This window comes from Thunnus albacares, chromosome 2 (assembly GCF_914725855.1).
Source record: "Thunnus albacares chromosome 2, fThuAlb1.1, whole genome shotgun sequence".
Lineage (NCBI taxonomy): Eukaryota > Metazoa > Chordata > Actinopteri > Scombriformes > Scombridae > Thunnus > Thunnus albacares.
In genome coordinates, this window is record NC_058107.1 from 31,879,383 (window position 1) to 31,903,462 (window position 24,080).

Consider the following 24,080-nt stretch of genomic DNA (forward strand, 5'->3'; position numbering starts at 1 on the left):
GCCCAAACATTGGGGGACTGGGCAAGGTTGCCGCCATGTTGTCCACCACAAAGGGCAGGGTGGGAGAGGGGGGGAGGTGGGGGGGTAGGAGGAGGAAGGGCAATATGGGCCTATACTCTAATCCCATTCCAGCGGGCCGAGCAGCAGCAGCAGCAGCAGCAGCAGCTTGCGCCGCATTCCACAACTCCGGGGGCTTTATGGGCGGGGAGGGAGGGTGAGCAGCATTCCTCCATGGCCGGGGCCATCAAAGACGCCGCGTAACTTCAAAGGCCAGTCAGAGCCTAGGTGTTGATGACTGCAATCCTCCCCTCGGTCCACTTTTAGCTCAACCCCTCAGCCTTCTCACACACACACACACACACACACACACACACACACACACACACACACATACACATACAGAGTGGACTGACTGCGCCAGGTATGCGCAACCTCCCTCCTCCTCCTCCCCCCACCCCGGGCTCACCAGCCGTTCTGCAGCAGCATTAATCATAGCTCATTAAGTAGTGACATTGACTTTTGTTTTATGGTGAGGGTTGCAGAGGAGCGGGCCGGAGCGGGGGATGCCAGTGATATTTGGGGCAGTGCTGGCAGCGAGCGGAATCTCTAACCGCATCAAAGCTGAATGTGGTTTGGAAACTTAACCTGCAGAAAGTTAAAGCCGTTTGACTAATGGGGTAGCGCTGAAATGATTAGTTGATAAAACAATTAGTCGACGGACAGAAAAAGAACAACAGTTTTGGCTAATCGATCATGCATTTCGAATCATTTATCAGGCCAACGTGCCAAACGTGTGCTGCTTTCAGTTTCTGAAATGTGGAGATTTGCTGTATTTTTCTGTTTTGCATCATTGTAAATTTGATATCTTTTGGATTTTTGGACTGTTGCTCGGACAAAACATGCCAATCATGACATCACCTAGAGCAGTCATAACCCGCGATGAGCATCATTCACTATCATTTTATAGTCTAAAGGATGAATCAATTAGCTGATCAAGAACTTTGAGAATCTTGTGAGAAATGTTGGGTAGAAAAACACGTGTACTTGCAAGTGCTACTCTGCAGTTGTGCGCTGTGTAGAAGAGTTTATTAACGAGCCCCGTTTCCCATTGCTTGTTTGCATTGTTTAGTCATGCTAATTAATTCTCTGTGGCACCTTGATGCTGACAAATAATTTATGCGCGTGTTCACCTACTTTTTGTAATTGTCCTCATAAGGGCAGCGGCCCTCACGCGCATGGAGACAATATGTTGGCTCGCTGTTGTTACTTTTATCTTCGCGCATAGATTCTGTGATCTCTTCAGGGGAAGAGGGGTGCAGTTGTTTCCACTCCCCCCCACCCCCACCCTTCTCTTTCCAAAATGGTGGCATCCAGCCCAATGTTGACCCCTGTACTTTTGTCGGCCCGTCCTTTGTTCGTGTCACTCTGGGTTTTAAAGACTGAAGAGCTGAAAGTGACACCAGGGAGACTTTTTTTTTTTTTTTTTTTTTTTGAGTGTGCGTACACACACACACACACACACACACACACATTCACACACACACACACACACACGCCATTGACGGTTTCGGGATGCACTCGCATAGAGTTAATAGAGTCACAAGCTCGGCGTCCTGCTCAGTGTTAAAGCTGTCAACCCCGGAGCCTTGTGCTACATATCAGGACATTTACATGATATTAGGTGTCCTCTGCCAGCGTCCCCTGCTCGCACTGAAACCATGACACTTGTTTGCTTTGCCCGTTGCTATGAAGATGGCGCGGAGGTGATTTTCAGAGGAGGTTAAGGAGGGGACAGCGACCGGTGGGGGTGGGGGGGGGGGCTTGGTTTGAGGTGGGGGTGGGGGGGTATGAACAGATGATGCCTGCACTGTGGCTCACATCACCGAGCTAGCTCGCTTCGCACGCCCTTGACATAAGAAGAAAAAAAAAAAAAAAAAAAAAACAGTGCCAAGAGTAAAGCTGACTTTCATAAACTTTTGTCTTCAGTCCCCAACTTTTTTTTTTCTTCTTTTTCACACTCCTCCTTTTCTTTGATTTTAGACCGCCAAAATAAAAGATGGATGCCCAGGCTAGCTCGGCTAATTGTTCCTTTAGTCCCAACGGGGAAGACAAAAGAGAGGAAGTCTTCATTATTTGAGAGGAGAAGCAGAGGGATCCCTTTACACTGATAATGTTACAGGAGGAGGAGTGTCGGGGGCCCCACCTGTAGGGCCCTCCCAGCTGCTCCGCTGTAACTGGATCCTGTTCCCTCTCTCTCTCCTCAAGGCTACCAGCCCCCTTTGAAGTTATTTCTAGTGCTGGGAAAGAGGGGCAGAGAGCGACCGAGAGGGGCAAAGACTGACCGAGAGAGAGAGAGAGAGTGAGAGGGGAGGTGTGTGTATGTGTGTGTGTGTGTGTGTATGTATGTATGTCGTGTGTATGTAAGTTTGTGAGTCTATTTGTGTGTGCTATACATAGAAGGCTGCAATTCAAAACTCCTGCTCCTTTCTTGTGCTCCTTTCTCTCCCCCCCCACCCCACCCCCCCACCCCTCCCGTGTGCTGTCCGACATTGAACCTCTGCGCGAGGATAAGAAAACTCAGAAGATGTGTTGTTTTGATTGGAGATTATCCGACATGTTGTGATAGTAACTGAACGAATAAACCCTTGAAGACATGTTATTGACTAGGAAAATACATCCCATGTCTCTACTGACATTGTTTTTAGTTTAGAAAATTGATAGAACAACTTAGAGAAACATCCCCCCTGGACAGAAAGTTCAGGGGACGTGCAGAATTTTCTTTCTCACAGATTTCTATATATAGAAATAAAAGAAATATTTATTCTATTTCTTTCCTCCTAAACAAGTTTAATTCCATAAACAAGATTATTATATACATACAATATTTGCGTAATAATTTGGCCTGAAGTCACTTTAAAACCTTTTCGGGCTCATTTTTGTCAACAAACGGACAAAAGAAAAGCCATACTTGTCATGTCTTGAGTCTGGTGGTAACCCTGACCTGAGCAGCCAAGGACACACGCTGTTAATCCTCCTGGCAAGGTTTATAGGAGTGTCTGTTAAACACACACACATCCCAACGGGTACCAGAAGCTTAACCTCACAGAGCCTGAACTAAAATGACTTTGCTAGAGAGAGAGAGAGAGAGAGAGAGAGAGAGAGAGTCTCCCCGTTCCTTCTCTGCTTCGGTGATTTTATTTTGGGTCATCATTCTGGATTAAAGGCCCTTTTTTGATTTCCTTCCTCTTGTCCTTCAGGCATGATGCCTTTTAGCTCTTCAGGGTTCAGACAACTCGTCTTCCAGCGGGGAAGGTGAGATAATGAAACAGAGGAGACGGGGAGGGATGAAAGCTAGATGGAAGAGGAGGCATTCCACATGAACAGATGGCCACAAGACTTTGGGAAAATTTGACCTTTTGACTTATGACTGTCAATCAATGGCGACTCGCTACTCACTTCTTGCAAAAATATGTACTTATATCATAACACGCAAACACGCAGTTATGAATGAAAATCACACCTTGCGGAGTGATCATTCTCTTGTTTTTTTTGTGCTTCTTTAAATCTGATGAGTTTCTTTCAGCAGGCGTGTTGTTACCGGGGGCGAGTTAGCAGATTTTGTAGATGAGATATCGCTGCATGTATGTGGCAGCTGGTGAGGCTATCTCGTAGATTGTGCAACCGAGCGTTCATTAGCATGTGTGTGTGTCTGCGTGACAGTACTTTTTCTTCTCACATATTTTAAATTAGGATGCCACTTTTTTGAGCTCATTCAAGCTCCAAGCAAACAGCCTCACCTTCTTCTTTTTCTATATATTTACTAGAGGTCTGAAGAGCATGTGCTAGTATTATTTGTGTTTATTACTAATGGAAGGCGTTTGTGCAATTTGCAGAAGAAGGAAGGTTGTGGGGGGTGGGGTTAAAGCATGCTCCCATGTCTGCCCTGCTGGGCACGGGGGGGGGGGGGGGGGGGGTGAAGTTGACTGCGTCCTGACCGCACCGCAGTTTGCTGTCAGGGAGGGTGGCTGGTGGAGGAGCTGGTGCTAACATGGTGTTGACATTTTGCTAGTTTGTGTGTTTTGGCCAACAGTTTTATTCAGCTTGTTTTGCTGGATGTTGCATAAAATGGAGTGTCGTTATGTGCTGGTTTGCATAAAATGTTATTATTTACACTGCAGGGGTATTGTGATATTGCGTATGATTTAAAGGATAGGTTCACAGTTTTTCCAAGTCTGTCTTAAACTAATAGTCAGCTGGTCACCAGGTGATCATCCCTCCTGGGGGGGACAAAATCCACAGTTGTCATTTTGTACAGAAATGTACTTAAAAGTTTTTCTAATGCTAATTTGATGCTTCAGCAGTCAAAGTTAGTAAAATCGAGTGGGCATCATTGTAACAAAAACTGCAAATTAGACACTAGAAAGACAGTAACTTTGAAATATATCCACTTGATTTGATCCATTTCGACAGCTGAAGCTTCATATTAGCTTCAGATAAACTTTTAAATACATTTTTTGCACTCAAGCAGGACTGTGGATTTTGTCCCCCATCACTTACATTGAAAGGACATGAGGAGTGAACCTCCTGATGGTCAGTATGAACAGAGGAGATGATTACAGCTCCAAGAAAAAGCTGTTTCAGTGTTCATTCAAGCACCTGAATTATTGTTTTAAGACAGACATGAAAATATTGTGAAGCTATATCGGCTTGTGTTTTTATTGTTATAGTGCATCATGAGGCGAGCGCTAATGATAATTGCTGAGTTGGTTTTGTAAACAAAACACGCATCACCCCTGAGGTGATTGTTTTCCTTAAAAGATGAAGAAATTAGTGATCGATCCATCGTTCAAAGTCATTTATCAAGCATAAATGTTGAACATTAACTGGCTCCAGCTTTTCAAATGTGAGAATTTGCAGTTCTTTGTTGTTTTATTTATATATATATATATATGTGTGTGTGTGTGTGTGTGTGTGTTTATGACACTTGTTAAGACGAAAGAAGCAGTGTGAAGATGTCACCTCGGGCTCTTTGAACTTGATGAACTTGAACGTGACGGACATTTCTTACTACTTTTTTTGACAATTTTACAGACTAAACTATAGATTAACTGATAAAAGACAACGGCAGATTAATCATACACAAAACAGTTAATGTTTGCATTTGTTCGGAGCTGTTGTGTCATTCGTAGCAGTCAGAGAGCTGCAAAACATTCAGTTGCTCATGAATATGTTGGACTTTTATTGAACGTTACTGTGATATTATTTGTCATGCTGTGTTCGCAAGAGTTAATTTGGCTTGATTTAAAGACTAGAGATTAAAGAGTAACCACACACCCAAATTCTGCTCCCTCCCTCCCTCCCAGCATATTTAAAATATGTAGCAGGGCAATGACTGTAAGGGGGGGGGGGGCGTGGCCTTGTGACTAAGTAGTGTGTGTGTGACGCTGGAGGTATTTCATGACGTAGATAAGCCCCAAACAATCAACTCTGTCAGCATTGGCCTTGCAAGGTTCAGGGCTGATTTTTACAATTAAAACAAAACATGTTGAGCCATTTTCAAGCCAGGAAATGCCGATTTTTTTTTTACAAACTTATCATGTCAATATCAACACCAGCGCTGATGTGTTTCATCACGGTACAGTCATATAATTTTAGTTTACATGTTTAAGTGTGCAGTACCTCTTTAAGTTGACACTGCTAGATGGTGTGTGAGTGTCTGCAGAGGTACTATGTGGCTCAGGATGGTGCAATGGGTGTATTTTGTGTGTGTGTGTGCTTGTTAGTGTCTAGTCATGAACATCCTGTTGCACACACTACTCCATCCTGGCCTGAAAAAGCTCTCGCTGTCATCTTTCAGCTCCGAGAGTCGCGCCTCGGTCATGAGACTCCGAAAGGACACCGCAGAACCCAGAGGAGACTCGGTTCGCGGGCTGTGATCAGACATACCCCCCCCCCCCCCCCCCCCTCGGACCATACCCATGCCCACATCCCTCAACACAACCGCCCGCCATCCTCAGTTGGCAAAGGCTTGTGTGTTATTCCAGGAAGTTGACAATGCTCCCCCCCCCCCCATAGAGAGGGAGGTCGAAGCATAGTGCTGGGGAGGGGGAAACTGTCGGTGGGGAGGAGGGGGTGTCGGAGGAGGTCGGAGGGGTCGGGCTGAATTAAAGGCCCGGGAGGCGGTGGGCGGGATGCTTCATCGCTGGGGGTGAATGAGTTCACGGAGAACGGACGGTCAGTGCAGTGAGAGATGCCACTGAGTTACCCCCTTCGGTCACCCATGATGCGTTTCAGGCTACAGACCGGCCTCCACACACGCCTGCGCTCAAACAGTGAGACACGTAAACACATGCGCGACGCCGGGGAAGCAGGTGGGTGTGAGGACTGGCGCCGTGCCCGGGTTTTTCTTCCTCTAGGTTTTTGTGTGTGCGTGTGAAATAGGTGCCAGCTCTTCTTCCAGAATTTCTAAAAAGAAATCCATGAACAACAGATCTCGTCCAGTTAATCATTTAGCCGGCCTCACAAAGAACATCTTGTAAAAATTTGTCCTTGGCTTGGCACACGCTTCAGACAACGAGGCAGCTTTGATTGTTACGACAGGAAAACTCATCCTCAGCGTGACCTGAATGCCATGGCGAGAAGTGTTGGAACAGGGTTCTGGGTAAAAATATTGATGCCTGAGATTTTCTAAAAACAGATTTTTTTTGAGAGTTGATGATTCAAGGACGTACATGCCCGGCGTCTATATCTGCATCCTGTATAGATCACTTTTAGCTCAGGGATCATTCTCCTTTTTTCCAATCCGCCTACTTGCCTTTGATGTTGTGAGCTCCTGGTGTGTTATAGCGAAGGATGCCTTGTTGTAATGCACAGCACATTAAGCGCCATGTTTCAGCAAGTGCATAACTTTAAATAGACATGCAATTCAGCAACTCCTTTTTAGAATTTTTTTAGATTTTTTTGCCACCCTACAAGCATCATTTTTTTTTTCTGAAGTTCACAAGGTTTTACTAGCTGCTGGTGCTAAATGCAAGTGAGGAGAGAAATCTTTTTGAAATTTCTGCTTTGTCACAAAGAAAGCTTTTTTTTTTTTTTTTTTTTTAGCCCTGGGGGATGTTTCATTTGCAAATACAGACATTTGGAGTGGTTATGAGGATTTCAAAGGGATTTTTTTCAAAAGTCCAGTAAAGCGGGAAAACAAATTTGCTGATTATTAATTTTTTTTTTTTGAAGTGGAAGTGCAAGTGAGGATAGAATTCATACACATACACAGCTGTGCAGAGGAAAAAAAGACGAGCTCTTTCATGCAAGGACGACATAGCATGATGAGGGCAAGGGAGGGTGACTTGTTTTGGAGGTGTGGGAGGGATGAGGGGTTATGGTGTGTGTGTGGGGGGGGGGGGGCTGTAACCGGGGGCCACCAATAATTTAGAGGGAGAGAGGAAAAGGGGGGTGCGGCAGGAGGAGGAGGAGGAGGAGGAGGAGGGGGCCAGAAGTGGTCGTTGTATGATCAAAGGCTCGGCGAATTGTGTCACAGACAGACGGAGAAGAATGGCGTTGGATGGTGTGACTTGCATTTTGATGTCCTTTGAGAGCCTTGGGGGGGGGGGTTGGGGGGGAGTGTTGGGAGCTTTTTAGAAGTAGGGCCCCGTTTTGATCCCATTACCCTACTCTCAGGTCACTTATTGGTGGAGAAGAGGACCATAAAAGACCAGAGTGAGACCAGAGAGTTGGAAGAAGGTTTTGTGATTTATGTTTTTTTTCTCGTAGCTGAATGTGAGCATGTGAAAACAGGCAACTATGTAAAGAAATTTGGCAAATATATAAAATACAAACATTCCTAGATAATAATAGAGGAAGTGGAAGCTTTTATAAATATGACAACCAGCTTTTAAATTAAGATTGAGGCACTGTTTAATAACACAAAACCACACTATGAACCGATATATTATAATCAATGTCATTGTACTAAAAAGACAATATCACAGCATTGTGCACTGAGATGTATTGGCTTTAAAAAAAAAGCATCACCATGTGAGCAAGAACTTTCTCTACAGGTGGTTTTGCAGAAAGGGTTGGCAGGGGGGTGTGGCCAGCTCGTGAGTGACAGGTGGAGTTCAAATCCCCGCCAGGATTTCATTGAGAGTGTGGCCTGTGTAATGGGATATTCATGTGAAAGGCTGCCTCCCCTCCACCACCCTCACCCCCTCCCTCCCCCCCAGGGGCAGGAAAAAAGGCAGGGCAGAACAAGAGCCGCCCCCTTGTGGTACTTTGGGGGGCGCCGGATGCCCTTCACCCAAAACACTGGGTATAGAGGAGCAGAGCTAAGTGGAGCAACCGGGTGTTTCCAGTGGGCTGAGCTTGTGTGATTTGGGGGCCTAGCGGGGAAAGCTAGCTAGTTGGAACAAGAGAGGCGACAGTCTCTGTCATATTGTCTGTGTGTGTGTGTGTGTGTGCGTGCGTGTGCGCGCGGGAAGGCATGTTTGCATATGTGCTCGTTACTCTTTTGTGTGCGCGGCCCGGTAGCTGTGACCCACTTCACTAAATCGCCTCGTCTCTCATCCAAACCGAGCTCCTTTTCCTTTTGCTCCCCATCCCCACATCCATCAACGCCTACGTCAAGATCTGACAAAAAAGAAAAAAAAAAAAAAAATCCCTGCGGTGGAGATAATGGTGCAATGGCCAGCCTCTAAAATAACAACATGGTCCACAACAACAACACTGCCCCATTTGGAGTGCAACAGCCCCCTGCACAATGGCCCAGTGTTCAGGACCCAGGGGCACAGGCGGGGCTCCCCACTGCCATCTTGTTAGACAAGCAGGAGAGAAAGGTCATAATCACACAGCAAGCAGCGCTCCACTTCCTGGTCCTCCTTTAGATTGACTGAGACAGAGAGACAGATTAGGCCTCTCTTTAGATCCCCTCCTACACTGACTCGCTCTGCTTCCTCCCCAACAACATCCTCATAAGATACTGTATGTTACATCAAATTCAAAACGTTACCTTAGTTGACTGGGATGTGTACGGTATGCGCAGGAGAATTTGTCAGCTTGTAGAATGATATTAAGTGGGAACGGCATGTCGGGATATGCAGCTCGAATGGAAACCTGACGAGGTTACGCTCTTTTTATATTTTTCTTTCCCCTTCAATTTTGGCGTCCTCCAAAGGCTGAGAGGGAGAACACACTCTGAAATTATCATACCAAATGTGTATGTAATGTATACCTGTGCAGTCTCCCTGCTCCTGCCAGCCCCCTAGGCTAATATCTACCTTCCAAAACAGTCATCCGGGGGCTCAGTAGCTCTCCGCACACGTATGCTCAATAGAGGAAAAGTATGGCGTTTTAATTAGTTGCAAAACCCAGCGCACATAAAAAGCAGGTACGTGCACGTGATGCGAGCACACACGGAGCAGTATCCGGGAGCAGGAAAAGCATCCTTGCGAGAGAGCGTTTCTGCTCCGTGTGCACAAATGCGGTCCCGTGAGTACGGGGCTACCCTCCCGTTCTGTTTTGTGCACTCGCATCAGGTGAACACGGCTGGTTTTTGTGTGTGTGGGATTTGAAACAGATTAAACGCTGTAGAAAAGCAGCTTTCAGAAAATGCATAGTGAATCTATGAAATCCGGGCGGACAAGACGACTGCATCCTGTGGATTTGTGAAAAAAAGGTATTTTGAGACAGAGTAGCCTTCCTTCATGATGACCTCCTCTTTGGTTTTCTGAACTCTGTTGTGAGAATGAGCCGTTTTGATTCGAAGGACGAGGATTGTGATTGTACATTGGAGCCTAATCTTTTGTCATACTAACATTTGTCTGTCTCTGTGTGTGTGTGTGTGTGTGTGTGTGTGTGTGTGGGAGGCCTGAGGAGGAGGATTCAAGGATGAATGATCTTTTCAGAATCCGTTTCAAGAGAAAGTGTATGTGTCTTCGGTTTCAAATGTTCCTCCAGCGTGGTTACCTTAAAGGCTTGTGATTTCTCCAAATCGACATCTGCTGTTCCAGCCTGCCTCGCTCTTCACAGTTAGAGCCGATAGTGTGAAGATTTCAGTCAGCTTTCGTCCCTTAAGGCAGAAACGCTACGCTGCGGAGCTCTAGAGCGGCACACGTTGTCCACATTCCTTCCCTATGACTCTTCCATAGTCCGCCTGATTTGCATTTGACCCCCTTACTCTTAGCTAAGTCCTCCCCAAAAAACCCCTTCAGGTCAGGGGCTTGACCCCTCGCCCCTTGTGGCACTGAAGTGACTAGGCGCCAGCTGAATATCTCTTCAATTGGCCTGCTGCACGACTAACCTGCTCCCAACGTGATAAAGTGGGGTTCAAAGGTCAGGGGTCACCAGAGGGAGAAGGGTATCTTGGGTCATCATCAGCAGTGGCCCCAGGGCCAGAGTGGCCAAGGGCTCGGCGCCACAATGCTGGCTGATTGGGTTGCTGTGGTCATTGGGTTAATAGGATAAGTGGCCTGCAGGTCAGTTTGGCCCAGTTCTAATGCTAATACAGAAACTTGTCTTTGCTCCGTTGCCAGGACGGGGAATGGATCCAGGATTTTTTTGGGCCACCACTTGGTTACAGTTTTAATCCAAGCTTGTTTCATCAGAGCTTTAAAGTATATTATTCCATTCAAAGTGACTGGCTGACAGCTGTTCTCCTCCGCCTTTTGCTTTTGGTTTCGTGTGTTTGTGCGCTGTGATTGTTAGGGTTATCTGCTAACTTCCCTCACGATACAGACACCTCTTGGGAGTGCATACTAGCACATCCGCAAGATTGACGGTCAGATAACCGGCCTCTAGCCGTCTCTTGATGTCAAAACGTGTGATACAGATTCAGGTTTTTTGAAAAAAAAAAAAATCTCATTCTGTTACAAGTTGTCTGACACTTGGCGAGTCTTCTAGCCTTCTTCATCATCTTCCCACAGTCAAGATAATTCAAGTAAAGTAACGGAAGCGCTTTGAGATAAATACTTTAAGATAAATGCTTTTGTTAGTTTGCAATTAAGGAGGCTGCCAACTTCTTTTCTTTTTGGGCCCAGGGAGTGAGTCAGTGTTTGTGATGTCTGCCATCCTTTAGCTTTAATCTTCTCTAAAGACATCGTCTAGGAGCTGGCTCTGCAGAGCTTTTTTGGCAGAGAGAACTGGGCCAATTTAGTGGCCTTGAGTGTAATGAGAGGACAACTTAAAATAGTCTGATAGACACTGAGCACACTGCATGGGAAACATCAGCATCCATTTTCATAATTTTAGCGAGAGAAGATGAAAAGTCTCCGGTCGTTGTGCACATACGCACAGTAGAATCTGCAGAAACGTTGATCATTTGCAGCAGTAAGAGTAGAAGCACCTTTTAAATAGAAATACAACCGCTGTTCTTCGAGGGGGTCAGGTAGAATACCGTACTCCCGTGTTTTAGATCTTTCACGATTTCGCCGCACACGGTGAATACTTCAGAGACACGTAATGCTCTTAAGCTCTTATGTTTCATAATGGAAAATAGGTGACAAGTGGATTATAAATTGTTGCACTCCTTCAAACAACGGGGGTTATCCAGGAGAGATTAGTCCAGTTCTCCAGCCGCCTGGAGCAAATCTATAAGCCGTTGATGCCGGGACCCTCAAACTTTGACACATCGTGTGGGGCAGCGTTTCATGTTGTCATGGAGATAAGGAACTGGAGATACAACTTGCCATGTGTGCATGTGACTTATTATCCTTTTTACTTGTTGTATCGGCGATGTTATACCGAAGGGTTCATGACAAGGCTACCCATCATCGCCTTTTGAAGTTACCTGTTAACTCTGTTGTTTTGATGCGAATACTAATTTCTCTTTCTATCTGTTCTTTCCAGATGCATCCTTTGGGATTATGTAACAATAACGATGAGGAGGACCTATATGAGTACGGCTGGGTCGGAGTGGTGAAACTGGAGCAACCAGAGCTGGACCCCAGTTGTCTCACCGTACTGGGAAAGGTAAATATATCAGTGATGTTAACCTTTTTGTGGTGTGTGTGTGTGTGTGTGTGTGTGTGTGTGAGGCAGAAAGAATACTAATGTAGCAACACAGCTCTGAAAACATCATCTTTGTTATAAATATATTGTAGTTGGACTCGAGTTATTTTTGACACCTTATTGTGATTAATTGCCTCAGTTGAAAAACATATTTGTGGTATTAATACTGGACTTCAGATGACTGGATTACTGCTTCATTCGCTGCATATTTGTTATACGGCCATATTCAGGGTAAAAATACTCAGACTTCCAGACCCAGAACACCCAGAATTTAGTGTTTTTTGTTTTGTTTTTTTTTTTATATCTGCTATCTACAGCCAAACTTCACATCTTTGGACGTTAAAAGGATGAGAATTGGATTACTTTTTGCATGCAAACAGAATCTTGAAAGTCTCAAGGCTACAGATCAAAATAAACAGAAATGGCTATCAGGTGTGTATTGAATGTTTGGAGCTTGAGAAATTTTTTGGCTCCTGGGAGCGACGGAGCAGAAATGTGCAGACGGCTCTGCGTTGTTTTGTGTTTTTATATATATAGACGGCCCCGGTCCCCCCTTTGCTACAGTCAAGTTAAAGCAAATTCTTTCTCCCACTTAATTAAAAACCTTTTAAGAATTTTATCTTTTTGATCTTTTTGTAGTCACGCAGACAATTCACAGAGGGATGATTTTGTTTTATTTTCCTTTTTTGACTTCCCCATTGCTGGAAGAATGAAGGTTGAACTGAATCCCTCCCTTGTCTCTCATCACCCCCCCCCCCCCCTCCCTCCTCCAGTGCCCAGACCCCTCTGGAGTCTCCGAGTGGTATTTTATCATGCTTTAATTAAGTGTTCCTCTTAATGGAATGTACCAACATTCCCCAGAGGATGGGGGATGGAGGGGTGGGGGGAGTGGGGGGGGGGATGGGGGGGGTGTTTCTGGCTATAGTCTCATTTATCCTGTGCATGCCCGCTGACAGAAAGAGAGCAGCCATTCATAATTTAAGGAGCCCTTGTACCATATAGACATGCTAATGGTGCACTTTCTCCGGTGACGGCTGCTGCTGCCGCTACCTAACAGATGCTTATAGTGAGACCTGAAAACTGACCTAATGTTCGGCGCTCACACACACACTCTCTCTCTCTCTCTCTCTCTCTCTCTCTCTCTCTCTCTCTCTCTCTCTCTCTCTTCGACTGCAGCTAAGAATATATCCATCTCAGCGGCGGCTTCGCTCACTAGTAAACGGCCTTCACACGGGTAATGCATCCATGTTTGAGGGGTGTTTAACAGTTCCAGAGGGAAACCAAGGAAACTATAACTGGTTTACAAAAGTAGTTGCTATTTACCACCACTATAATTGTCATGGGAACTGAATGCCTGTCATGAGAACGGTATGCCTGTAGGACGGTAAGACTGACAGGGTTTCAGCCTATAAAAAAAAATGATGATTTTAATGGTAAGTAGGGGATGTTTTTAATACTGTAAGCATACTGATACCTGGTCTCTTGTGGCTAGCTACAGGTATGTAACATCAGATAGGATGCTAAGTCAAAAGGGCAGCGATTCAATACCGGCTTGTCTTTTGTTTAATTGTTGTTGAGATTAAGGCTTTATGGAACAAATTAAAAACAGGAAAGATGGAAAACACAGGGTGGACATTCAGACCCAGAATGTTTTGGGTACAGGGCATGTGCCTTAGCCAACTGAGCCACAAGGGCGCCCGGAGTACCAGAAAACCCACACCTTCCGCCCAGTGGAACCAGTCAAAGCAGAGCGCTAATGAGCAGGCCATTTTTATACATTCTGAGTTTGGTGCTTCACTAAGGGACAGTGTAGTGAGGATGGCAGGAACCTTGCCCTGTGACCTTTTGGCCTCCAGCCAGCCTCCCCTAACCTCTACACCACTCTAGTTCCTCTGTGTTTATTCAGCCAGGACTATAATTAGAGGAGGGAAAGCCCATTGTTGCATCTTGACAGACCCTCGCCCCGGGGCCCGAACACAGCTGGGTGCTTTGCGTTGGCACCGCCGCTTTTTGCCAGGCCAGACAGCGCAGTGTTTACCCCCTGCCAGTCTGCTTACTCTGCCCAGCCAGCCAGGCCACCGTGCCCAGCCCCAGTCCGGATACTATGCCCACTCTTTTACACACACACACACACTCACCCCGCCTGGTCTGGCCTCATGCGTGGCAACCCCACACACCTCCCCCCACTCGCCCTACCCGACTGGCCCCTGTCTGAACCCAAGAGCCCACTCCACTTTGCTACCACTTTGCCACCAACAGTGTCGGGGTCTTGTCTGGTCAATTTAGATTCCATTCAATTACCAAAAAAAATCCCAGTGAATGCACAAAACGGAATTGCAGGGAAAACACGCTGTTTACTCTAATCCATGTCTAAATATAAAGTGTCTGGGAACACAAGGACCCCCCCCCCCCCTCCCCCCCCGCTGTGCTTAGGAGCTGGTCAACGTGTACGAAGCGGCGTTCTCTCCTCTATTTAAAGTCGGCTGCACACAAGGATGGCGTTTGCTTTTATTTTAAGTGTCCGGTCCTAATTGGCTGATGCATTCACTGTCTAGGTTCTGCAGGTCTTTGCATAGTTTGTGTAGTTTCGTTTTTTTCTCTTTTAATCTTTATTCCTTACTCGACTTAAAAGAAATCCCGCACAGTTCCTTATATGCTGCTGATGCTGCTGTCAATATTAAACCAATGTGATTTTTAGCTCTTACTAAATTATCCAGCTGAGCGACTTAAGGATTTCTCACTGTTGCAGAGACGCTCTGACATCAGCCAATATCAGCAGTAGAGGAAGAGGAGGAAAAGAGGGGCAGTCGTGCCGGGCCTCTGAAGTCCACGAGCAAACCCTCACAAAAGTGCTGGCGTGTCATATATATGTACACAGTTTTTTCCTGCACTTCCTGTCTGGTTCCTGTGAGAGCTGCAGGACTGGTAAACCTCTGACCTCCGTGTGCCAGGAGCAGTAGCCCTCCCCCCCAACAGCAAGAAAAGCCAAGAGCATATCGCTTCATACTGTAGCTAATTAAATGTGTTTGAGACAGTGTTTGAAGCGGTTCGGTGACACTGAAAGGTGTCCCAGCGCTAGCAGAACACACACACACGCAAGTAGTTTTTAGTTAGAGCTTATCAAGTCTCTTGTTTTCTCTGAGGTGTTTGTAGATGTTGTAAATCACGCTCACACCTCCGCACGCATGTATCCATTCTCAATTTGAACTATTTATTGCAGTCAATAACATATTCTCGGTTGTCATTTCCTCCCCGCTGCTTCTCAGAACTGGCCTCCCTCCCTACTTCTCTACACTGTCTTTTCACACACATACACTGCGATTTTTGGCAGCGCCTCTGGAACATGAACTCATGCCACTGGCTTTCATTGGTGGCCCAGGCTGGTCGGGGTCTTTGTCGCCGTGCCAGTGAGATATCTCCTCTTTCAAGTACCGCGATGTCAGTCCAACGGCCACACGGGGCCTTAGCATGCCGGCTTTTTTTTTCCCCCTTTCATCCTGCCCGCGCTCTCATGACATCAGCCCCCCCCCCCCCCCCCCCCCCCCAACTCGGGCAGCCAAGGGAGGAAGGGCAGGAGGAATGGAGCGAGCGGTGGCGGATAGAGAAAGGAGTGGGAGTTAGAGGACAGAGTGAAGGGAAAGAGGTCGGGGGCTTGGCTTCTCGAGAAGATGACGAAGGCGAATGTGTCTGGTTTGGTAAGTGGGTGGCTGGGATTTGTGTCTCGCTTGGTACAACTTTTTTTTTTTTTTTTTTGTATGCACATAAGCAGAAAAATGCGACCCATCCTCCCACACAGCCCTGCAGCTTGTGTAAAGCAAGCCTCTTGGCTGGCATAGCATGTAAATCTCGCTGGTATGCGCTTGTTGTGTGTGGCCTGGCGCTGCCCTTGACCAGCTCGTCTCTCTGAACCGCGATCAGTTCCACCTTAAACACCAGCCAAAGACAACATTTCATTGCAGCGGAGCGCAAGACAGGCCGCTACAAAGCACTTAAAAATAACTAGAGCAACAAGAAAAGTTTCAAGATCTTTATTGACATATCCTCCCAGAAATAAAGCTAGCTACTTTAAAGTTTTTGCCAGAGGCACACAACCATAAAATGTGTATCCTGTGTGGGAAGCTCTGTCTTTGACACACATACAAACATAATCCGAAAACCACAGTTGCCATGGAACAATGTGAGCGGGCAGAGGACTATGTCTTCTACCGTGGCCCTCAAGTTGGCACTATGGGACAGCACGCCAGAGCAAACAGCTGCTGCTTCTTAGTGCTAAGTGGCTTTTGGACTCTAACTGTGTCTGGCATCTCGGCCAGAGCTGCAGAGAGGGTGTAGTGTGTGTATGTGAGTGGAATGATGGGGACATAGAAAGTACACCAGGCCTACAAGGATGGGGTGTGTGTGTGTGTGTGTGTGTGCGTCTGAAGAAGAGAAAGCCCTGCATTAAAAAAAAAGAAAGAAACGGCAACAGACAGATGAGTGTGATATCGCGGTCGACTGGCTCCGAGCCCGCGGCCAGGTTAGCTGTCCTACACACTCAGGTGTGTGTTAGAGGTCGCGTCGAGGCCACGGCGTTGCCAGTAGGGTGTCATGCCGCGGGGCCTGTTGTAAAAAAGGCGCTTCGATGCTGGATTGAACTGGCTGGATTTTGGCCTTGTTTTCAGACCACTTCTAATACACTGTGTTGTCCTTCATGGTTTGCAACGTTGTCTGATCGGTGGGTGTATTCGTTGATGTTGTGTATGTGTGCACGCATTAGCTCATCCGCTGTTTATCAGTCTGGATAAGAAGAAGTAGAAGCCCGGCGAATCGGCTCGTGTTTTGATGCAGACGGCTGAATGACTCACTGTCTCTCTCATCACTTTCTTCTCACTCCTTTTTCCACTTTTATGCCTTTCCTCTTCCTCGCCTCTCACTGCAAAGATCTTTTAGCGAGGCAGAGAGCCTTGACAACAGATAGGAAATTGATGTAGTTTGACACTGTGCAGTCTCCAGAATGTTTTTGTTAAATTGCAGTGAAACCACAATAGTGATTGATTTACTTCAGTGGCTTTTGTTCAATACCGATGAAGCTTGTTTCTTCCTTAAAGCTCTCAAAAGAAATCTTTTCACGGTGTAGCCATAAAGATGCAAGAAGGATATCGATAACACAATTTTCCCCCTATGCTATTCCTGAAAATGATAGGGCTTACTTCTTTTCAGTTGAGTGCAGCGAATTGAAAGTCAATTCTGGGCTGTTTAAATCAGAGCAGCGATACATTGGCAGCTGTAGCCTGAAGTGTAATGGTGACTAATGTTGTAGTAACTTCATGAACTTCTCTGCCTTGTTAGATGTAGCGGTTTGAGGCGGATTTCAACTTTCTCTTCAGTTCTCTTTCCTCGAAATTATGTCGCCCTCTAAAAATGTGCTATATGTTTTTTTTTTTTTGTCAAGTTCACGGATTACAGAAAATATTTTCAAGGTTGCAAATCCCCCACAAAAACATTAAAAAAAAACCTGAAAGTTCTTACAGACTATTTAAACTCACTACAGGGCACTCAATAAATGATCAATAAGCAATTGCATTCACAATGTTTTGATACCGTAGTAGCCCTAAACACCAAATTAAAAACTGAAAAAATGAAAAAAGTTATAGGACAGAAACAAATGTAACCAATCAGCAGCATCCGGCTAGCTTAGCAGTGTTAAGGGGGTAAACTCTTTTGCTTCCTCTCCACCTGCCCCTTGCCCCAAACATGCTTGCACAAACACTTTTCAAACACCGCAGCATGGAGGGGGGAGAGGTAGAAAGAGAAATTGAAAAAGAGAGGAGGAGCAGCAGCAGGGAGAGAAGAAAAAAGAGAGAGAGAGAGAGAGAGAGAGAGAGAGAGAGAGAGAGAGAGAGAAAAGCTTGTGAAGCGCGGCGCACTCAGGGGCCTGCCTCTTGGGCTCTCCTTTCATGTTTGTGTACGCCTCAACTTGCTGATATTATCTTGGCCGCTCTTCCTGGTGGGGTGTCGGGAGAGGTTTCCACTGTGACCAGGCAGGGGCCTCTCTCTCTCTCTCTCTCTCTCTCTCACACTCACTGTGTCTCTGCATGTCTTTCTCCCTCTCTCACCCCCCCCCTCTCTCTTAGGCTGCGTTGGTTGGAACCCGCACCCACCTTCCTACGTCGATCCCCAACCACCCCACCCCCCCCCCCCCTCCTCCTCCTGAAAAAAAAAAAAAAAAAAAAAAAAAAAAAAAAGTCCCTCTCCTAAATCACTGCCTCACCACGTTTCACGGCGCTTGGAGGCGCCCGGGATCCCACAGAGCTGGTTTCCATGGTCACTGGGAAGCTCCTTGTGTCATGTGGCTCAAAGTGAGCCGTCCCTGGGCCGAATTACCCAGCTTTCAATGGGAGGCCAAATGACCATTATTAGACTTCACAGCTCAGGCCCCTATTTAAAGAGAGAAGAAAGGAGCCCCGGGGACTTAAGATGAGAGAGAGAGATGGAGGGAGAGAGAGAGAAGGCGAGGGGAGAAAAAAGGGAGTGAGGAGAAGAAGAGAGGAGGGGAAATTGAGAGGAAAGACAAGAAAAGTACCCTTATCACCGCTGCGGAGTAGTTTCTACTTCTTTTTCTCCCCCCCCCCCACTCTTACATTGATTTTTAGTTCTTAATCACGATTGTTATTTGAAAGTCAGACACCAGCCGCAGCTAAAGCTCTCCTGTCTGTCAAACAGCACCCAGAAAGACGGGGCGGCGCTGGATCAAAAAGATGAGCCGTGGAAAAAGTAAATCTTAGTAAAGATAGAACCAGACATCCACCCACGTCAACCAAAGCCCTGTCTTTTCTCTCTTCATCTCCGTCTAAGCCGGTTGCTTTGTAGGGGGAATGCGCTTGTGTGTGTGTGTGTGTGTGTGTGCGTGAGAATCCTCGTGTCCTGCCGCCCCGCTGTGTATGTCAGGGCCATGTTGTCTTTAAGGCTCGGGCCCATGGCCTGGCACGGAAGCTGGAAACTGAAGCCCCCCCCCCTCCCCCCTCCCCTCCCCTCCCCTGGTCCCCGCACAGCTAATCTGAGGCCTCTCCCCGCTATAGATGATTCCTTCACCGGAGGGTTAGCGGGGGTGAAAATGGCATCCTGCTCTTGTGGTTTAAAACTTTTTCTTTTATGCTCCGCCAGGGAGCCAAGGTTGGGCCTAGCAAAAGGAGATGGAGAAGAAGTGGTGTGTGTGTGTATATGTGTGTGTGTGTGTGTGGGTGTATGAGGGCGACATTAAAGCTGAGACAGTGAGGTAATGGAAGGAGAGAGAAAGAGAAACATGGAGATAAGGAGGGCAGGAATTCACCTGGCAGACGCCGGGAGATATTAGTATCATTTATTAGAGACCAATATAGTGATAAAATTTCAATGGGACATCTGGATGGTGGTTGTCCATGGTTAAATGTGACTTTATGATCAGCGGTGGATGAAGTTTTTTACTTGATAAGAAGGTTTAATAAATTTGTAAAAAGTACAATAGTTACCACTGAAATGTGGTAAAGTAGAAGTATAAAGTACCTCAAAACCCGGAGTACGCTACATGAGTAAATGTACTTTTTCACCCGTCGGAAGGATCTGGCAGTTTAATTGTTGACTAAGATACAGTCATATAGATTGACTTGGTGAGATAAGTGGTAACTGAATGAGGTAAACACTGGAATATTGCACCATCTCGCTGCCATGGTTTGTTCAAATCCTTTTTACAGCCACAGACATTTCCTGCTTTGATGTTATCTTTATTGGGACACAACAAAAGGAAAGGTGCATGCAATGTCAGATGAAGATAAGAAATCCAGTTCACTGTTATAAAAAAAAAAAAAAAAAAAAAAAAAAAAGGTAGTTACCCCACCTTTTTTGGTCAGTTTTTTTGTGACCGGTTCAACCAGAAATGATGATTTCTACCTTTTTCAGATTTGTTTTATCTGAATGTGTTTCAATGTGCGTGACGATGTAAAGTTCAGTCATCCGGTATATATCGCGAGAAAAACAGGCGAAGATTAGAAGAAAGTTTCAAACAAACACGTTATTTCTTTGTGTTTTTTTTTTTTTTTTTCTATCCTGTGAACCATCTCTGGAACCCTTAGACTTGAGTGGTGAGGTTTTTGAACTCCTATCATAGATGACTTAATGCCCCATTGAACCGCAGCACATACCGCACCTTTTCTTAGACCACTACTTTTGCTCCACTTTCATTCTGCCATCAAAAGGCAAAGCATTTGCAGTCTTACCCTTTCAAGTTTGACAGTGATAGATCTCATCAAAGGGATATCTGTCAGTCTGAAGAAAGTTTCAAGCATTTTATGAACCCAGTAGCACCTTCTGCAGCACTTTCCTTTTTACATTTTACCGCTCTGAGATGAAATAAACAACCAAAGTCAATAGCAGGCGGCTACGCAGCGGGAGAAAAAAAGAGGTACAGTTAAGAAAGGAGGCTACATGGGGGGGTTAGAGGGCCGAGTCCTGACCTGCTCTGCCTTGTTTGCCCAGGGAAAGCATGCGGCGGCAGCAACACCCCTCCATCTGCAGCAGGATAGATGCAACAACAGCAACTTCTCTTTCATGCATGCAGGGACATGGTCTCCTAAAGCAGCTTCAAGGCAGAGAGAGATTAGAGAAAACCCGTATGACTGCAGACGAATTAAGAGAAGGAGCAAAGTGGCTGTTTACTGAGACGCCTCAGCTCGACTCAGATCACTATATTCTGACATAGTGTGAATTCACACTGTAGCATCCTGGGTAAAGGGAAGCACAGATGCTGCCATGTTACCGTCTAGTTTTGTAGTCATGTTCAGGTTATACTGTTAATATGACGCTATGGTTTCTGTGGGTTTAGTAATGATGCATGTAGCTAAATGTGGCGTTCATGTCAGCTGTTAATGACAGGTGCACCTGTGTGGTTGGATATTGTAGTTACAGTAGTTCACTGTTTAAGGCTGGAAAACTACTGTTGACTTAATGAGCAGTTAGTTATAGTTGTTGGAGGTAAAAAACCAATGTTCTAGTCTAACAGCAGTGTTTCTTAATTTAGCATACACCAAGGCTGGATTCCCAAGCAGCCAAGTTTGGCAACTGCCTCAGGGAAATGACTTTGTGGTAATCTAATAAATTGCGAAGTCGTTTGGTATATTAACCTCAACAACACAATAAAAACTGAAATGCTAAATCCCCCGAAGGCTCACACAGCTTTACCTAATGTTGTAACCCTGTCTTATAAAGGAGTCCTGCCTGTGTCAAAATCTACTTTTAATACCTTTTTAATATTTCAGTTATGTTCTTGAACTAATTTGTGTTTTAAAATGATTTCTGCAAACTAACACCACATTCAGGAATACTGCTTGGTGCTTGGTGCAAAATGGGTTCGGGTGCACCACAACAAAGGCCCACAGCTCATTTTTTTCCATGGGACATTATCACGAATCAATTGGCCCCGGCGTAGACTCTTGCCCAGAGTAATATGTGTCACGTATCACAAAAAAAAAATATTATGGCATATAAAACACCTCATCAGCTTCCCGTGTGAAGGCCAAAGTCCCTCCAGAAGTAGAGCGGCACCTCAGCTTTCTTCCGTGTACTAACGCAACCTTTAAGGCCTTTTTTATGCCCTTTTTTATATGTGCCAGAAGTGAACGCATCTTTATTTAGTTCAAGTCACTGAGTAACTGTATTATTTTCATCAGGTTGCTGATTTGCTCATGTTGTCATGCTGGAGGCGACTAGCCGTTATCTCCTGGCGTCTTCGGACGCTACATTGCATAACATATGCTTTCGACATAATCACAAATTTACTACTAGAATTCGTACGCCTTTTATAAACGAATCTCGCAATTCAGAAAGGACAACATTAAAACAAGCGGTCTCTGTAATATCACTGATGTAATGGACATCTGCTGTTTGAATAAAGGACATCTGGAGTCCAGGTGCAGGACTAATATGACACATATGAATACGGTGAATGGCTCTTCACCCTGACAAATTATTGATGTATTAAAATATTATATAATATGGAGGAAATATAAACTCCAATGGGGAGTAGGGGAGTCAAGATAATACAGGCTATGTTGAATGCTATCTCAAACTAGCTTGTAACATAAATTTAACTTTTTTGTGTGTGTGTGTGTTCAAGGCTGTAAGAGATTTCTCCCCCAAACTCTTTGTTGGGAAAAAAAATGGAATCCCATCGAATAAAAACACTTAAGATTTGATCTCATATGTGCCAGTACACAGTCGAGCATAAATCACGTGCTTCCGTTGTCTTTACTTGTTCCCAACGTCATCGTCCTCCCTCCATTTACTTCTTCCCTCCGTCTGACAGCCCCTCATCTCGTGAAAAGTATGGTAATCCTGAATTTTCAATAAGTTTTTGGTGCCTTCAGGTGTTCCTTGGAGAGTTTAGGACTAAAAAAAGAACCTAGTATCAAAATTTCTATTTCTTATCCCGAGTTATTTCCTACCTCATGTCTCAAACATCTTGTTTTACTGCTGCAGAGAAGAGAGATTAAAACTTTAATGGCTTTTGACTGATAAAACAGATAATCTCAAAAAATTATATCAGTATTTTACTCCTTCAATATTTTGCACACATAAAAAAAAAAAACAAACAGGTATGGCCGTCACTAATTATCTCAGTATATATCTCGCCAAGAAGTCCGGTAATTTTATTTCAAACAACTTGTTGGAGAAGAGGCACTTAAAAGTAGTATTCTAGTCCCTAGCCGGAAAGCTTGTTTATTTTCCTGTGATTCACAAAGGGCCAGAGCCCAAAACCGGTAAGAAAACAACATGGGAGGGACGGAGAGGAAAAGTGGAGGAAATTTAATTAGCGGTTGTCCATTCCTCCAGCCCCAGCGTTTGGTCTCGGCAGGGCAGAGCAGCGGTGGGCAGCGGGAGGAGAGGAGGACTCAAAAGGCTTCTTGATTAGTGGCAGACTGAGTCAATGCCTTTGCATCTGTGTGTTTATGTTTGTGTAAGTGTGTGTGTGCGCGCGCGCTCGCTCGACGCCACAAGACCTCAAACCGTGGAGAGAGAGAGAGAGAGAGAGAGAGAGAGACAGGAAATGCTGCCTGTGGTGCACAACAAGCAAGACAACCGTATATTTAGAGAGAGAAAAGATGTGTAAATGCTCGGTATTTGACAGGAACTCTCCAGCCCGGCGGATGAGCCTCATCCATCATTTATTATTCGTCGCATCTTTGCTCGCGACGCTCGAAAGTGCTGCTGTGTCATTTCATCGCTAAAAACGCACTTGCTGGAAAATTATAGGAAAGTTGACTTGAAGAAAAAAAAAAAAAAGCTCAGAGGCTGATGAATGTCTGTTAGTTCATAGAAACCGCAGTGTTTCCTCAGGAATCCTTCATCACGGCCACACGATGACAAGTGTTTAAGTGTTTCAGAACAGTTTTCTTTGTTATGTTGCCCTGATGAAGGTGTTTTGTTCCAAAAAAAAAAGTTTTCTAGTGTTCCATAATCCTGTAGATCATTTTTCTGCCTGTATAAGTCACTTTGTCAGCTAGGATGTCATTTCCTAAACCTTTTGACCTTTTTGACATGTTCTTTTCATGCTTCATACTGTTTATTTGTTGTTGTTGTTGTTGTTTTTTGCCTCCAAATCTCAATGTTTCTGGAAAGTAGGTTCAATATGACACCTGGGTTTTGATTCATCTTTTCAGTATCTTTTGAGAACATTTTCTCATTTAACAAAGGAAATCCACAAAGTAGTTCGTGCACATCCAACTATTCTATCAGGTGTGTTGGCAAGAGGACAAAAACGGTTCAAGTGATAAAAATTCAAAGCGGTCTGGACACTGACGCTCCCAATAAAGATGGATTTGTCATATATTTTATATTAAGAAACTGAAGTACTTGATTTTTATCCCATCAATCAATATGTGACTGATATCTTAAAGTTATATGTTGTGATTTGATTTGTGAATGTAGTGTGTGACGTCTTTTTCTTGACAAAATAAGCCAAAGTTGTCATACACAACTTTCTAAGAACTTTGTCTAAATCAAATAAAGTCTAAAATTGGCAAAATGATGATTTTTTTTTTTATCAGGGTCAAGAGTACGAATCAAACCAG

General features: G+C 45.1%; 1 protein-coding gene across 2 annotated transcripts in view; it reads left to right on the forward strand.

Moving 5' to 3' along the window:
• znrf3 (zinc and ring finger 3) overlaps positions 1–24,080 on the forward strand; it is a 71,488-nt gene that overhangs the window by 26,641 nt on the left and 20,767 nt on the right. For both annotated transcript variants that reach the window (XM_044330615.1, XM_044330625.1), the window contains exon 2: positions 11,839–11,961. In XM_044330615.1, the coding sequence (XP_044186550.1) occupies positions 11,839–11,961 (123 nt within the window). The remainder of the gene's footprint in view (positions 1–11,838; positions 11,962–24,080) is intronic.